Consider the following 15,851-nt stretch of genomic DNA (forward strand, 5'->3'; position numbering starts at 1 on the left):
TTCACAGGCCCTTGTTATTGACTTTTCCGAACTCTTTATATATCATGAATACAAAATTTTAATCAGATGTGTGATTTGCAAATATCTATTAGTCTGTGGCTTGGCTTTTTCTCTTTCTTAGTGCTAGGATCTCACTTTGTAACTCAGGCGGGCTTGGAAGTGGTGCTCCTCCTGCCTTGGCCTTTTCCTGAGTGTGAGTTCTCCTACCTGGGAACTCCTACTTGCACCACTGTCACCATCTGGCTAAGCCATGGAGGGCTGCCAGCAGCTCTGCTCCCGAGGAGATACCATGTCTCCTAGACAGACCCCACTGTATCTGGCTATACCCTACATGTTGAAGCTAGGTGAATCAGAGGAGCCATGGCAGTTTACTTGAAGTGGATTTATTGACTGACAACTCACGCTGAGCTTTGACAGACACACAGATGAAACCAAGGGTCTCCAGCCTCAGGACCCACCCTACCTCCGGGCAGTGCTGGAAGAAGGCACTTTCTCAATAAACAGGCAGCACTGGGGAATCCCAACTGGATCTGTGCCTGACACAAACCTGAGACTGGCCATGCCCATCCACTTACCTCATTCAGATGGCCTGGTGACTCTGGCCACATGCCCTATACAAGTTCCAGGCCCTCCCCAGCAGCACTCTACAAGCATGGATCAGACTGAATACACAATGCTGATCTGGCACGAGGGACACTTGATGCTCTGGGGCTCAACTGTGAGGACTCAGAGCTGTTGGATCTTGGACCCTTGGGCCTTCATGCAAGTGGCCACATCTCTGGCTTGTGGACACACTTGCAAACCTTCTTGACTCTTTAGACTGCCTGAGATGTGTCTGCTGGGCTGGGTAACTTGTGAGGTTCTCTGAGCTCCAGTGTCCCCTCGTGACAACTGCTATTAGAAAACTCTCTGACATTATCAGTACTACTCTACACAGGAGGACCCAGGGTCTCCACACTACAGAAGGGACACAAGGCTCAGAGAAGGGAGGCAAGTTGCCCAAAGATGCCCAGCAGGAGCCATGGAATTCTAGGGATGCTGAGAAGAGATCCTAGGTAGCCCTGACTAGAACCCCAGCCCCTGGTGCTCAGGAGGCATTGGATGTTGAGTGAATCTCCATGGGGCTTGAAGTTTTTTGTCACAAGATAAAATTTGAAAGAATTAAGAAACAAAACCACCTGGCAGGGCTTTGGACCATGGGTGCTCCAGGGCTGTGTGTCCCCCCGAAAGGTTTCGACTTTCTAAGGGCTCTGGCAGAGAGCAGGGCTGTCAGTTCCTACCCAGCTCCTCCATCCTCGAATCTCATTTAACCCCTGCAAGCAGCCCTGAGACAGGCTGGTGGCTCTGAACTGCAGATGGGGAAGGCCAGTGGGGAACTCTGGGCCCTGGCTGCCCCTAAGTTCCGAGGTTCCCTGAGACTGAGTCATTCTCCCCAGCACCCCCACCAGGCCCTCAGGCTGCCCGCTAATCGGCCTTCTTTGTCTTCTTCTTTCTGGAACCTTCGCTCAGCTCCTCCTTGCACTTGGCTGGTAGGGCAGAGTGCTGCGCACCCAGCCCACCTCCATGGGGTGCTCCATGGTTGTCATGGTGATGGTCATCCCCCCAAACTGCCCCAAACAGCACTGGGCAGATGTAACCCTCCAGGATATCAAATGGAGAACTGTGAGAGTGTGTGGCCGTCAGGAACACCTAAGGGGGTACGCAAGAAACAGGCAGAAAGGAAAGTGAGAAAGATCTGTGGTAAGATGGGGAGGTGGCCCAGCCCCTGCCCTCTGACTCTCCCAACCCTGAGAGGGTTGACCTACCTACCATCCTGGAGTCTGGGGGTAGGACTTCCTGTGTCCACACCTGGACTGTCCCCCAGATGATAGGTCAACCATCCCCCCACAGGATCTCCCAACACCTGGGCTCCAATGCTAGATTTTGTCCTTGGTGGGTTTGTTTGTTTGTTTGAGACAGGGTCTCATATAGCCCGTGCTACTCTCCAACTCACTATGTAGTCAAGGCTGGCCTTGAGTTCCTCCTGCCTCTTCCTCTGCAGTGCTGGGATGACTAGAGTGTGCTACAATGTCCCGTTTGTGCAGTGCTTGGGGTAGAACCCAGTGCTTTGTGCATGCTAGGAAGGCACTCTTCCAACTGAGCTACAAGCACTCCAGCTGAGCTATACCCCCAGTCCTTCAGGGGCTGTGGTCTACATGTCTGTGTCACCCCTCCCCCAGATTCTTTGTTGAAATCTATTAAAAGGTGAGGTCTTAGCTGGGCGTGGTGGCGCACACCTTTAATCCCAGCACTCGGGAGGCAGAGGCAGGCGGATCTCTGTGAGTTCAAGGCCAGCCTGGTCTACATAGTGAGTTCCAGGTCAGCTGGGGCTACAGGGAAATCCTGTCTCAAAAAGACAAAAAAAACGGGGGCTAAGGAAATCCTGGTCCAAAAAAAAAAAAAAAAAAAAAAAAAAGGTGAGGTCTTTGGGAGGTGACAGGTCACTGGTACGGCCCTCAGAAATAACATTAACGAGCTTATGAAAGAGGTACAGAGGAGGCAGGGGAGGTGCTAAGGGACAAAGCTCACAAAACTGTGAGCAATAAATTCACTCCTTTTCCTCTTTTCTCTTCCATCTTTTTTTCCTTTAAAAAAAAATGGAGTTTTGTTTAGTTTGCTTGCTTTTTTGAGACAGGGTCTTACTATGTACCTCCAGCTGGCCTGGAGCACCTCATGTAGACCAGACAGAGAGCCTCCTGCCTCTGCCTCCCAAGTGCCGGGATTAAAGGTGTGTGACACCACGCCCTGCTGCTTTTTTGTTTTGTTTTTTGAGACAGGGTCTTTTGGCGCCCGGGATGGCCTCGAACTTGCTATGTAGCTGAGGATAACCTAAAACTCCTGATCCTCCTGCCTCCACCTCCTGAGGGCTGGGATGACACATGTAAGTCACCCATGCCTAGTTTCTTTTTTGAGACAGGCTCACTATATAGTCTGCGCTGGCCTTAAACTCCTGATCCTCTGGCTTCAGCCTCCACAGTTGGGCTTTCTTCTATTTGATGGCTGTGGTCCTTTCTCAGGGATGACACAGCCCTTTTGTGCTTTGGGGAACTGGTGGCAGAGTCCCTCAGCCCAGTTCAAGGAGGATATTGGGCAGGTCGGAGCACCGTTCCTGGTCCAGCCTGGTGGTGACTCCCAGCTTCCTATTTCCCTAGGCACCCAGCACCCAGCCTTTGATAAACCCATTGTCTTCATCCCTGTCCCCACCTGCTTGGCTCATGTCCCCCCACCTCCTGATGGGCTTCTGTCTATCCTGCGTGGACCATATCCGCTGGGAGTGTCCACATTTCTCCATCCCATCTCAGGAGACTCAGTTTGGTGATGGTCATGGGCAGAGGGCAGCTTACCTTACAGGACACCATGAACATGGTGAAAATGAAGATGAGGTTGGCCTTGGACACCGGGAGCCATCGGGTCTGCTGCAGGGTGAACAGGATGGCGCCGTATAGACTGGCCTTTGTGGGGCTGGAAGGAACAGCTGTTGTCAACATGAGGGTCCCCACAGCTCTGTCACTGCACCCACTCCCCATACCTCTGCTCCAGCCCCCATCCCAGGGTCTCCTGCGTGTGTTTGTGCAAGTCAATGTGTAGGGTGGTATGTGTACTCGACTGTGTAGAGGCCAGAGGTTCACAATGGGGGAGTTCTTCCTCAATCACTCTCAATCTTTAAAATAATTTTATTACATTTAGTTGGGTAATTAATTTAGTGTGTGTACCCTTCCCTCTTATGTTGCTTCTGTCAGGTATTTTGTCACAGCAACGAGGTGGTAACTAACATACCCTGTAAGCCCTCGAAACTCTGAATTCTGAGAGTGTAATGGCCCCAAGTGGGGTCCCCCAAATTGTAATTGCCAAAGTAACTTCATTTTGTATAACACAACCACTTTAAACTTCAAAAGCTAGGAAAATAGCCAGCTTCAAGGTTAAGAGCCTGAACTTAGTTGCTTCCCCTGAGAAGAGTGCTTTCTGGGGAGTAACTGACCTTGATCACCCCGCACACACTGCAGCTGTGCTTCTTGCCTAGCCCAGACGCCTAAATAACAATAGTAATCAGAAAGTGCCTTACTGTCAAGGTCTCTATAGGCCTGTTAAGAGAAGAACTGACAAACTTGTTCTGGCTTCTGTAGTTTGCTTATCTGCTAACTTGGGGCATCCTGACCCTATTCAGGACCACTTGGCATTCCTCATGTGTGATGAAATTCCTATGGTATTTGTGGTCTTTGCCTTTAAGCTAGTCCCCCCTCCCCTGGGGCCGTGGGTCCTGAATCTGACTAAGGGACCACAAATGGCTATAGCCCTAATAAATTTGTCCAATTAAAACCTGAACTGGAGGCCAGGTGTGGTAGCACACGCCTTTAATCCCAGCACTAGTAAGGCAGAGGCAGGCAGATCTCTGTGAGTTCAAGGCCAGCCTGGTCTACATAGTGAGTTCCAGGGCAGCTGGAGCTACTGGGAGACCCTGTCTCAAACAAACAAAAAAATCCTTGAATTGGGTCTGGTGGTCTTTTTCCCAGTGGTTTAAAACTCTACAACAAGAGCATCTTTTGTACCCACATATCTAAAAGATCCCTCACAGATGTGCCCAGAGAACTGATAGCCTCTAGTCACTTCACAATATTCATGGTGGGCTACTCAGCCTCTACAGGAACAGGAGGCTAAGATTACCCTGCAGATGGCTAACCATGCCTATGTTACTGAGTCCTAGCAAAGCCTCAGGACACTAGGGCTAGGCTGAGCTTCTCAGGCAACCTGTCCACCTCTACTGTGTCCCACATCACTGCTGTGAGATTTAAATTTTTTTGTTTGTTTGAGAGCGGGTCTTGCTATGTAGCCTAGTTTAGCCCCCTGGAAGCTTAGCAATCTTGTTTCACATCCACCCAAGTGCTCAGATTACAGGCAGGAGCCACCACACCTGGCTTTCTGGGAGAGCTGAACAGTGGCTGTGTGACTCCTAGGAGGGGACAACTGGGAGGTTGCCCCTTGCGTCTCCTGACTTCTTCCCCTAGCGCCATTTTCTTTGCCCCCTCCCCAAGGAGGAAGGGGAAGAGACAAAGTTTGATTGTGTAGCCCAGACTGGCCTCAAAGTCACAATCTTCCTGCCTCAGCCTCCTGAGTGTTGAGATGACAGATGTGTACCACCCAGTCCAGCTCCTCTGCTGATTTTTCTTGGGGGGGTCTTTCTGAGACAGGGTCTCTCTGTAGCTCCGTCTGGTTTGGAACTCACTATGTAGACCAGGCTGGCCTTAAACTCATAGAGATCCACCTACTTCTGACTTCCAAGTGCTGGGATTAAAGGCATGTGCCACCAGGCCCTCGTGGTCTTGTTTTTATGGCTGTCCTGTTCCATACTGAAGACTGGGTAAAAGCCTGTAAGGGCCTTTAAGAATACATAGTTGGGGGGAGGGCAGTGGCATTGTGGTTCACCAGGTAAAGCTGCTTACTACCAAGCCTGATGATCTGAGTTCATCCCTGGGATCTACATAGTGAGAGAACTGACCCCTAAAAGTTGTCCTCTGACTTCTGCCAAGTGTCCCCACACATAAACACTACATTAATTAACAAATAAACAAACATGGGCTAAGGTGGCTCAGTGGCTAAAGAGCTTGCTCCATGGCATGAGGACCTGAGTTTGGATCCCAAGAAAACAGAATAAATGCCCCTGGGTGGGCATGGTATCCCATCAGTAATTCCAGTCCCAGAAGGTAAAGACTGGGGGTCCCCAGAGCAAGCTGGCAAAGGAGACTAGCCAGATCAAGACCCTGCCTCAGAGAACCAGGGGAGAGCAACGGAGGATGACAGTAACCTCAGGCCTCCAGGAGCATGCACACATGCGTGCACATGCACCCCACGTATAAAACACACACACACACACACACACACACACACACACACACACACACACCCCACATAAGCAAAGGAAAGAAGACAAATAAATAAATGGAATAAAAGGAATGCATTGGGTCCACTGCATTGTGGAACCCTGCGTGGGCCATAGTGCTATTACGTAGGCCCATCTGCAGTTCCCTGTGCACCCAGAGTCTCCACCCATGCTCCACTGTCCTCATGCCCACTCACATCTGCACCCTACCCTCTGGACCTCGTAATGAACCTGAATTTTTCTGACTTAACAGTGGCAGAGATACTGGTCTCTGGGGGGAGCGTTTTCATAGCCAAATCCAAGCTGTCCCTGTCTCTACCCTACAGGCACAGGTGTGCGTCCTGCTCTGGGCTTTCCCACCAGTCTCTGGATACTTCAGAAATGGGCAGGAGCTGAGGCTTCTCCAAATTATCAGTAATACTAAACCCAGGGCCAGGGAGGGCCCATGTGGGGGTACTCACAAGGACATGTGCAGGATCTCATTGTTCTCTGGCTTCCAGATCCCTCGAAGCAGCTGCTCCAGATTGGACAGGAGTGCAACACCAGAGCCTGTGGACAGGGCACTGCTGAGCAGCTCCTCCATAACCCCCTTTCTTCTCCCTGAATTATTTATTTTAAAAATTATTTTATGTATGTGTGGGGTTGTGTGTGTGTACGCATAAGCATGCCACACCATGCATGCAGAGGTCAGAGAACAACCTGTAAAAGCCAGTTCTCTCCTTCCATCATGTAGGCCCTAGAGATTGAACCTCAGGTCATCAGTCTTGGCAGCAAGCACCTTTACCTGCTGGCCCCTAAATTTTTAAAAATTATATTTGTTTGGAGAGAGAGAGAGCGTGCCAATCAATCGATCATGGCATGTATGTGGATGTCAGAGGACAATTTGCAGGAGTTGATTCTCTCCTTCCACTATGTGGGTTCTAGGGATCAAACTCAAGTTATCAGGCTTGGCAACAAGAGCCTTTACCTGCTGAGCCACCCTGAAAGTCCATAATATAATTTTTTTTTTTTGGTCTTTTTGAGACAGGGTCTCCCTGTAGTCCCAGCTGACCTGGAACTCACTATGTAGAACAGGCTGGCCTTGAACTCAGAGATCTGTCTGCCTCTGCCTCCTGAGTGCTGGGATTAAAGGCGTGTGCCACCACGCCCGGCAATAATATAATTTTTAAAAAGATTTATTTTTATGTGCATGAGTGTTTTACACGTATATGTGTACTATGTACATGCCTAGTGCCCCTAGAGGCCAGAAGAGGGTGTCAGATCCTCTGGAACTGGAGTTACAGGTGGCTGGTGAGCTGACATACAGGTACTGGGAACTGCAGCAAGTGCACTTAACTGCTGAGTCACTGCTCCAGTCCCAGTTTCTATTTTTAATGGTCTTATTATTTGTATGATGTGTGTGGGCACATACCATAGTGATCATGTGGAGGTCAGAAGGGAACTAGTGCGAGTCAGTTCTCTCCTTCTACCATGTAGGTCCTGGGGATCGAACTCAGGTCACCAGGCTTGTGCTGCAAGCTCCTTTACCCACTGAGCCATCTCACAGCCCTCTGTGGTGATTTTTTTTATCCTGTCATCTTCCTGTTTACCTTTGACCCACCCAGTGGCGATCATGACAAACCACCCATGGTGGTAGTGATGATGTGCATGATGGATGCCCACGGCGATCTTGCGGACCCTCACCACCTCCTTCATGGCCACAAAGATGAGTTTCACAGGCAGGAAGCAGACACACTTGTAGAAGAGGTCCAGGGGACAGAAGAAAATCAAGTACCTTTGCAAATAGAACATTTCAGGTTGGGGGAGGGGCAGACCACAGGGTTCATGACAGATCCAGGCCAGGAGGGTAGTGTGTTTGGAAGACACCATGCAGATTGCTATAGGGGGCTCCTTGGTACTTCAACCTCCCACATCCCACATGGTGGGGTCCACCCTAACCCCCAGATCTCCCTTCCTAGGTCTCGCTTTACTCACCACACTGCAGAAGCCAGCAGGACACTGGAGTTATTGCTGAAGTAATCAATGACAGGCTCCCCAAGGAGCAGGTCAGCCAGGATATAACTCCCAAAACAGTGTAGCATGGCGCATAGCCAGGATGCCACTGGGTGGCGGCGGGACAGCTCCACAGCTCCTGGGAGGCACAGGAATTCCCAAGAGGATGCTACACCCTCACAGGCTCTGGTAACTTGGATGCCTCCACTGCTCCCCCAATCCCATTCTAGGGATTATACCTGGGGCTTCGTGGATGCTCATCTGGCACTGGGATGGAACCCAAGACCTTATACATGCTGAGCAGGCACTCTACCACTGAGCCCACTCCACCTAGCCACTGTTATCAAAGCTTCCATTTGATGCCAGATCATTGTCAATTTCCTTGTTAGAATCCAAGCTCAGGTACAGAGTAAAATTTGAGAGAGAGCAATGGTGATTTGCCTGTGTACACTGAGCTACTCTGCTGGATCTCAGACATCCCGAGGTGTTATAGATCTTTATGCCAAAATTACCCTATCTTCTAATGCGACATCCCAGAGCTGCTTATCACACAGTTCCCTCCCTAACGAGCAGTTTCATTTGGCAAAAAATGACTTTAGGACCAAGCTGTAAGCCCTGATGATGCTCACGCTGCAGACAATACCAGTGAGGATATGCTACAGTTTGGATATGGTTTGATCCTAAGATTCAAGTGTTGGGAACCTGGTCCCCAATATTTTACACACATGCAAACACATACACACACAAACATATACTCACATAACCACATACTCACACACATACACATGCACACACACACTCCAACATATACACATACATATACAAGCACATATACATACACATAATAAATAAAAATGTTTAAAATAGATAAATATAACCCTTAAATAACTCAACTCAGTGTATACATAGCAAGGTACAATATACCCACAGAGGATCGCTGTGAGATGGAGGCCAGTCTGCTCTACATAGCTGGTATCTGGCCAGCCTGCTCTACATAGCCAGCGCCTGGCCAGCTGGGGCTACAGGGAGACCCTGTTTCAAAAAAGACCAAAAAAAGAGCTGGGTGTGTTGGAACAGGCCTTTAATCCCAGCACTTGGGAGGCAGAGACAGGCGAATTTCTGTGAGTTCAAGGCCAGCCTGGTCTACATAGAGAGTTCCAGGCCAGCTGGGGCTATAGGGAGACCCTGTCTCAAAAAGACCAAAAAAAAAAAATTTATTTCTGTGTCTGAGTGTTTTGCCTGCATGTAAATGAACCCGTGTTATACAATGCCTATGAGGTCCCCTGGACCTGGACTTTCAGATGACTGTTAGCTGTCATGTGGGAGCTGGGAACCAAATCCAGGTCCTCACTAAAAGCAGCCAGTGCTCTTAACCACTGAGCCATGTCTCCAGCTCAAAATATTGTAATCTTTTGTTACTCATACCAAAGACCAATCAAGGGCTAGGGAGATGGCATATAAGTGTGAGGACAGGAGTTTGGATCTCCAGAACTGATTAGACTCTCAAAATAATAACTGTGCCAGGTGTGGTGCTGCATACCTTATTCCCAGCACTCGGGAGGTAGATGCAGGTGAGTCTGTGAAATTGAGGTCATTCTAGTCTACACAGCAAGTTGAGGCCAGATGGAGCTACACGGAGACCCTGTTTCAAAAAGGGTCTCCAAATACACACACACACACACACACACACACGTATGTTGTGTATACTACTACTACTACTACTACTAACAATAATAATAATAATAATAATAATAATAATAATAATAATAATTGGGGCTGGAGAGATGGCTCAGTAGTTAAGAGTGTTTGCTGCTCTTCCAGAGGACCCAGATTCAGTTCCCAGCATCCACATCAGGCAGCTCACAACTGCCTGTAATTCCAGCTCCAGGATATCCAATGCCTTCTGGACTTGGAGGGCACCTGCACAAACATGTTGCATATATACACACCCAGGCACATATACACACACACAAACACATAAATAAGTTAAATAAATATTACAACCTTAACATAATAATAATAATAATAATAATAATAATAATAATAAGAATCACGCAGGCGGTAAAAATCTGATGACCTGAGAAACAATTCCTGCAAAGTGTCCTCTGAGCTTCCTGTGGCACTGGCGCAAGCACAAACACAATAAAAAACAATGCAATTGAAAAGTTAAAATAGGGTGGCTGGAGAGATGGCTCTGTGGTTAAGAGCACTGGCTGCTCTTGCAGAGGACCTGGGTTCAATTTTCAGCACCTACATGGCAGGTAACAAACATCTGTAACTCTACTTCCAGGGGATCTGACACCCTCTTCTGACCTCCAAGGGCACTATAGGACATGGGTGCACTGACCTACATGCAAACAATATACTCATATACATAAAATAAAAATAATAAATAATAAAATATTTAAAAAATGAAAAGCTAATGCCAGGTGTGGTGGTGCTCGCCTTTAATCCCAGCACGCAGGAGGCAGAGGCAGGCGGATCTCTGTGAGTTCAAGGCCAGCCTGGTCTACATAGTGAGTTTCAGGACAGCTGGGGCCACAGGGAGACCCTGTATCAAAAAGATTAAAAAAAAAAATGAAAAGCTAAAATAATGAAATGGCAAACAAAAGAAATAGTCAGACAAGCCAGGTACAGTGGTTAACTTTGGAGAGGGGGCGGGAAAAGGGAGGGTGAAGAGAAGGCAAGGAAGAGGGAGGGAGAAGGGAGGGGGAGGGGAGAGACAGAGAGAGGACAGAACCAAGCCTTGGATATGGAGCAGACACTCTCCCCCACCCTGGGCACCTATTTACAGGCCTCTCCAGAGTTAATCCCCAGGAGCAGCTGGCAAGTCACAGGCCAGGCCTGCTGAAGCCTCAAGCTCTGCAGTAACCTACACTGTGCATCTAAAAATAACTGCAGGGCAGCATTCTTTGCAGGGTCTTTCTTGTGACCTTTGGGACCATCCTGGAGATGGAGCTGCCAGGGAGGAGGCTGAGAGTTCAATGTGTGACAGATACTGTGACAAGCAGGCTCCCTGCTTTGTTCCATAAGTAAATCACAAATTAAGTCACATGTCCCCTTCTGGCTCTGCCACTCAGGCCCAGGTGACCCTGAGCAAGGGTTTGCTGCCAGTCCCCAGCCTCAATACCTCAATACCTCAGGCCGTCACAAGACAGAAGAATGGGATGGGTTTCTACCTTCCCCCCAAGGTATAATGGTTGAATGTGATCATGTCTCTTTAGCTTTATTTATTTGATGGTGTTTCTCTGTAATCCAGGCTGGCCTTGAACTTGCCACACTCCAACCTTGGCCTCCTGACTCACCAGGTCTGTGCTTATGGATTTTCAGGGTGTGTTTTGGAAAACCTGAAAAAGTTAAGTCTCTGGTTCTATTGGTCAAAGGTTGTCTGCCAGGATGAAAAGAAATTGCTTACAGCTTAGCAATTAGGCCAGAAATACTCCTGGGCCCGGAATGAGATGGAAAATATCTGGGGGTAGAAATTTCATAGCTCAGTCTTAAAAATTCATCCACTTTGGAAGTTCAGACTGCCTAGAATCTCCTAGAGAGGAGCTGGAGGTGTGGCTCAGAGGCAGAACCTCTGCCTAGAATCCCTCAGTGTTTCTCTCCAGTGAGGGAGATTAATGGTGGGGGAGCCAGTAGGGGAAGTATATAGAAACTGTCTTTTTCCCTTTTTAGTGCTAGGCCTTGCACACCTGGGATAGTACTTCTCCCAAGAGCCACAACCAAAGCCCCAAAGAGGTGTACTTTTGGCTTAATTTTGTTGTGGACCTAAAAATGCCCTAGCCTATTTATTAGTGCAGTAATTCAATTGGCAGAGTGCTGGTCTAGCCTACAAGAAGCACTGGGTTCCACCCCAAGCACCACATAAACCAAAGTGGTGGTGCAGGCAGAGAGGGGCTGGAGAAATGGCTCAGTGGTTAAGAGTACTGGCTGCTCTTGCACAGGGTCCAGGTTCAGTTCACAGCACCCATATCATGCTAACAACCATAGGTAACTCTAGTTCTAAGAGATCTGACATCCTCCTCTGGCCTCTTTGGGCACTGCATGCACATGGTGCCCTTTAGATACATATAGGCAAAACACTCATATACATAAAAATAAATAAATAAAATGTAAAAGAAAAACTTATGACTGGGGTTGAGGGTGCAGCTCAATTAGTTTAGTAGAGTACTTGCCTAGCAGGCACAAAGCCACCCCAAACACCACATAAAATTGGTCATGGTGGTGCACTGGGGATGTGGGGGCAGGTGGATCAGAAGTTCAAGGTTGCATAATGAGTTTGAGGTCAGGCTGAGCTGCATGAGACCCTGTCTTTAAAAAAAGTTAAAGCCAGGCATGGTAGCGCATGCCTTTAATCCCAGCACTTGGGAGGCAGAGGCAAGTGGACCTCTGTGAGTTCAAGGCCAGCCTGGTCTACAAAGTGAGTTCCAGGCCAGCTGGGGCTACAGGGAGACCTGTATCAAAAACACACACACACAAAAAAAATCCAAAAAGTTAAGGACCAGACATGGTGACCAAATACCTTCCAGTACTCGGGAAGCAGAGACAGGTGGATCTCTGTGAGTTGGATTCCAGCCTGATCTACATAGAAGGTTTCAAGACAGTCAGAGCTACACAATGAGACCCTGCCATGAAATAAAATAAAGAATCCAGAACTGTCATTCACTTGTCCTTGCATCCTACTGACATCACTGATCCTTCCTTGACAATCCAGGCAGCAAACCAGATTCCAGAGAGCTCCTGCTTTAACAAGCAGCTCCCAGCTCTTTCAATCCCTCCCTTCTAGTGTGCTTAAATGCATCACCCAGGCATGGTCAGATCCAGGCTCTGTGGGGCAGGTCTGGTGGGGCCCAGCCTTCTTCTGGTCCCATGTGGCCTGGATCAGAGCTCTCTCTCTGAGAATTTTATCCTCGCTCAGGAAATCTCTGGAAAGCCTGACCCAGAAAACACCAGTGCCCCCAATAATGCATTCTTCTGGAGCTTTCCAAATGAACAGAACCACATTTCAAAAAAGCCTTAGACCCTTCTAACCATGATCCATGCATCCATACTGGGCTGCCATCCGGTAGCCAGCAGAGGGTAACCAGGGTCATTTTGCCAATGAACCCATTTCACAGACATGCAAAAGGAGGCAACATAACCAGTTTGATGGTTCTTATTTCAGATATCCCCACCTCTCCCATGTTCCCCCACGTGTATGTGTGTGCATGTCTGCATGTGTGGGGCACATGTGTGTGTGCCTGTGCACATGGAGGCAGGAGGTTGATGTTGTGTCTTCCTTAGGCACTCTGCACTGTACAGAGGCAGCATCTCTCACTGAACCCCAAGTTCGCTCATTGAGCAGGTCTAGCTAGCTAGCTTACCCCAGGGATCCTGCCTCTGCCTTCAGAGTGTTCCATCTCTTTTGATGAGACCGGAGTCTGGCTAAGTAGCCCAGGCTGGTGTGAACAAAGGATCCTCTTGTCTCAGTCTCCCACTTGCTGGAACTACAGGTGTGTCACCAACACACCTGACAATATGCTTCCTTTAACCCAGAACAGGCTTCAAAGGACCCTAGACTCAGAAAGGACTGAACTTTAAGATTTTTAAAATTTGTATTCATGTGTATGGATGTCAAATGTGTGCAGGTACCTGTGGAATTCCAGAAGAGGATATTGGATCACCTGCCACTGGGGCTTAGATGGTTGTGAGCGACCTGACACTAAGGGAAGAAGCCATTTTCTCAAATATTCAGGATTCTCAGAGTCACAAGGCACCTGAGTTTGGATCCTGAGTCCATGGGAGCTGCAGGCTCTTGTATGTTAATTTAAGCCACTTTAACACTCTACTTTCTATTTCCCAAGTTTCAGAAGGAGTACCATTAGGCATGTGACATACTATAATCACTGGGGGAGGGAGCTTGGAAAATCAGCATCCAGGTATTTTCAGTCAATTAGTCTGTATTTTGTTGTTGTTTGTTGGCTGGAATTCAGGGCCTTCTGCATGGTCAGCAAGTGTTCTACCAATAAGCCATAACCCCAGCCACTGGAGGATTCTAGGCAGGGATTCTACCTCTGAGCTACACCCCCAGCTTTTCACATTGGGATTCTAGGCAGGGACTCTATCACTGACCCGTATTACTATCTCCTTTTTTTTTTTCTTTCTTTTTTTTTTTTTTTTTGAGACAGGGTGTCTCCCTGTAGCCCCAGCTGTCCTGGAACTCACTATATAGACCAGGCTGGCCTCAAACTCACAAAGATTCAACTGCCTCTGCCCCACAAGTGCTGGGATTAAAGACATGTACCACCACAACCGGCTTACTAATTTTTTAAAAGAAATTATTTATTTATTTATCTTCTGTATTTTGCCTGCATGTATGTGTGCAGTACCTCTTGAGGCCAGAAGCAGTTCCCCTGGAACTGGAGTTCCAGATGGTTGTTAGCTGCCATGTGGGTGCTGGGAACCAATCCTGAGTCCCCTGCAAGAGTACTCTTAACCACTGAACCATCTCTCCAGCCCCACTAGGCCCTTTTTTTTTTTTTTTTTTTTTTTTTTTTTGGTCTTTTTGAGACAGGGTCTTTCTGTAGCCCCAGCTGTACTGGAACTTAATGTATAGACCAGGCTGGCCTTGAACTCACACAGTTCAACCTGCTTCTGCCTCCTGAGTGCTGGGATTAAAGGCATGTGCCATCACACCAGGCACCCACTAGGCCTTTTTAAAAATTCTATCTTGAGGGTTGATGAGATGGTTAAGTCTGTGAAGACACTTGCCACCCAGACTGACAACCTGAGTTCAATAACCTAGGATCTACTAGGTAGAAGGAGAGTCCCACAAGTTGTTCTGACCATCAGGATGCACATTCACACACATACATATAAATAAATATGATTTTAAAATTTTAAATTTATTTTGAGGCTGGCAAGATGGTGCAATGAGTAAGGCACCTCCTGCTGCCAACTTGATGGCATGAGTTCGATTCCCAGAACTCACATAGTGGAAGGAGAAAATTGATTCCCATAAGCTATACTCTGACTTCTGTGTGTGCATCCTGCATGCATATGCACACAAAATAAATGAAAAAAAAAAAAGATCAGGCCAGCCAGGAGATGTCTTTCCTCTGCACACTTCTGTACTAAGTCCATCTTCTTGGGGTTCCTGCCTCCTCAAAGGTGGATTGTGAAAGTGTGCTGGGTTCCACAGTCATCTGGTCGCTGAAAGGAGCCACCAGAAATTCTCCTCCAGAGGGGAAATCCAGTCCCAGGTCATCAAGGGAACAGCACAAAAGCTAATTTTGGCTTGCAAAGCAACAGTTCTCCAGAAGTTTTTAAAGAAACAGATGCTTGCTTGTGTATAGAAACACACACACGCACACACATACACACACAGAGGTGCCTGACAAGTAACACATAATCTTGTTTGCATAAGAGTGTGCATCTATGGCCATAAGGTCACATGTACAAATGCATCCAAGAAAGCCAGTAATGATCTTTTCCATGGAGGTTCCAGGGATTGAACTCAGGTTGTCAGGCTTAGCAGAAAAATGCCTTTGTCCACTGAGACATCTTGATGGCCCATTAATTTTTATTTTTTTTTTTGCAAACATAGCAGGCTATTTTCATGACCTCAGAAAGGATTAAGCTAGTTTCATTTTGAGTTATCTGGGATATTTACATATCCAATTAAGAAAGGGTCCCCAAATTTCCTGGTAATTGATGTCATCTAGAAGAAAATTCTACTGTTTCTTAAATTTGTAGATTCAATAGAAAATAACAGGAGATGAATAAGACACATTTCCTTATGGTGAACTTGTATAAAAATAGAACATTCGCTGGGTGTGGTGGTGCATGCCTTTAATCCCAGCACTTGGGAGGCAGAGGCAGGCGGATCTCTGTGAGTCCAAGGCCGGCCTGGTCTACACAGTAAGTTCCAGGACAGCTGGGGCTACAGGGAGAGCCTGTCTCA

General features: G+C 47.8%; 1 protein-coding gene across 1 annotated transcript in view; it reads right to left on the reverse strand.

Annotated features, from left to right (window-relative positions):
- Positions 1-367: 367 nt before the first annotated feature.
- Tmem38a (transmembrane protein 38A) overlaps positions 368-15,851 on the reverse strand; it is an 18,210-nt gene continuing 2,726 nt past the window's right edge. The window contains exons 2-6 of the mRNA XM_008824648.3: positions 7,889-8,045; positions 7,504-7,688; positions 6,376-6,463; positions 3,384-3,501; positions 368-1,689 (exon numbers count right to left, since the gene is read on the reverse strand). Coding sequence (XP_008822870.2) covers positions 1,465-1,689; positions 3,384-3,501; positions 6,376-6,463; positions 7,504-7,688; positions 7,889-8,045 — 773 coding nt within the window. The 3' untranslated portion in view covers positions 368-1,464. The remainder of the gene's footprint in view (positions 1,690-3,383; positions 3,502-6,375; positions 6,464-7,503; positions 7,689-7,888; positions 8,046-15,851) is intronic.

This window comes from Nannospalax galili, unplaced genomic scaffold, assembly GCF_000622305.1.
Source record: "Nannospalax galili isolate Female #2095 unplaced genomic scaffold, S.galili_v1.0 scaffold529, whole genome shotgun sequence".
Classification (NCBI taxonomy): Eukaryota; Metazoa; Chordata; class Mammalia; order Rodentia; family Spalacidae; genus Nannospalax; species Nannospalax galili.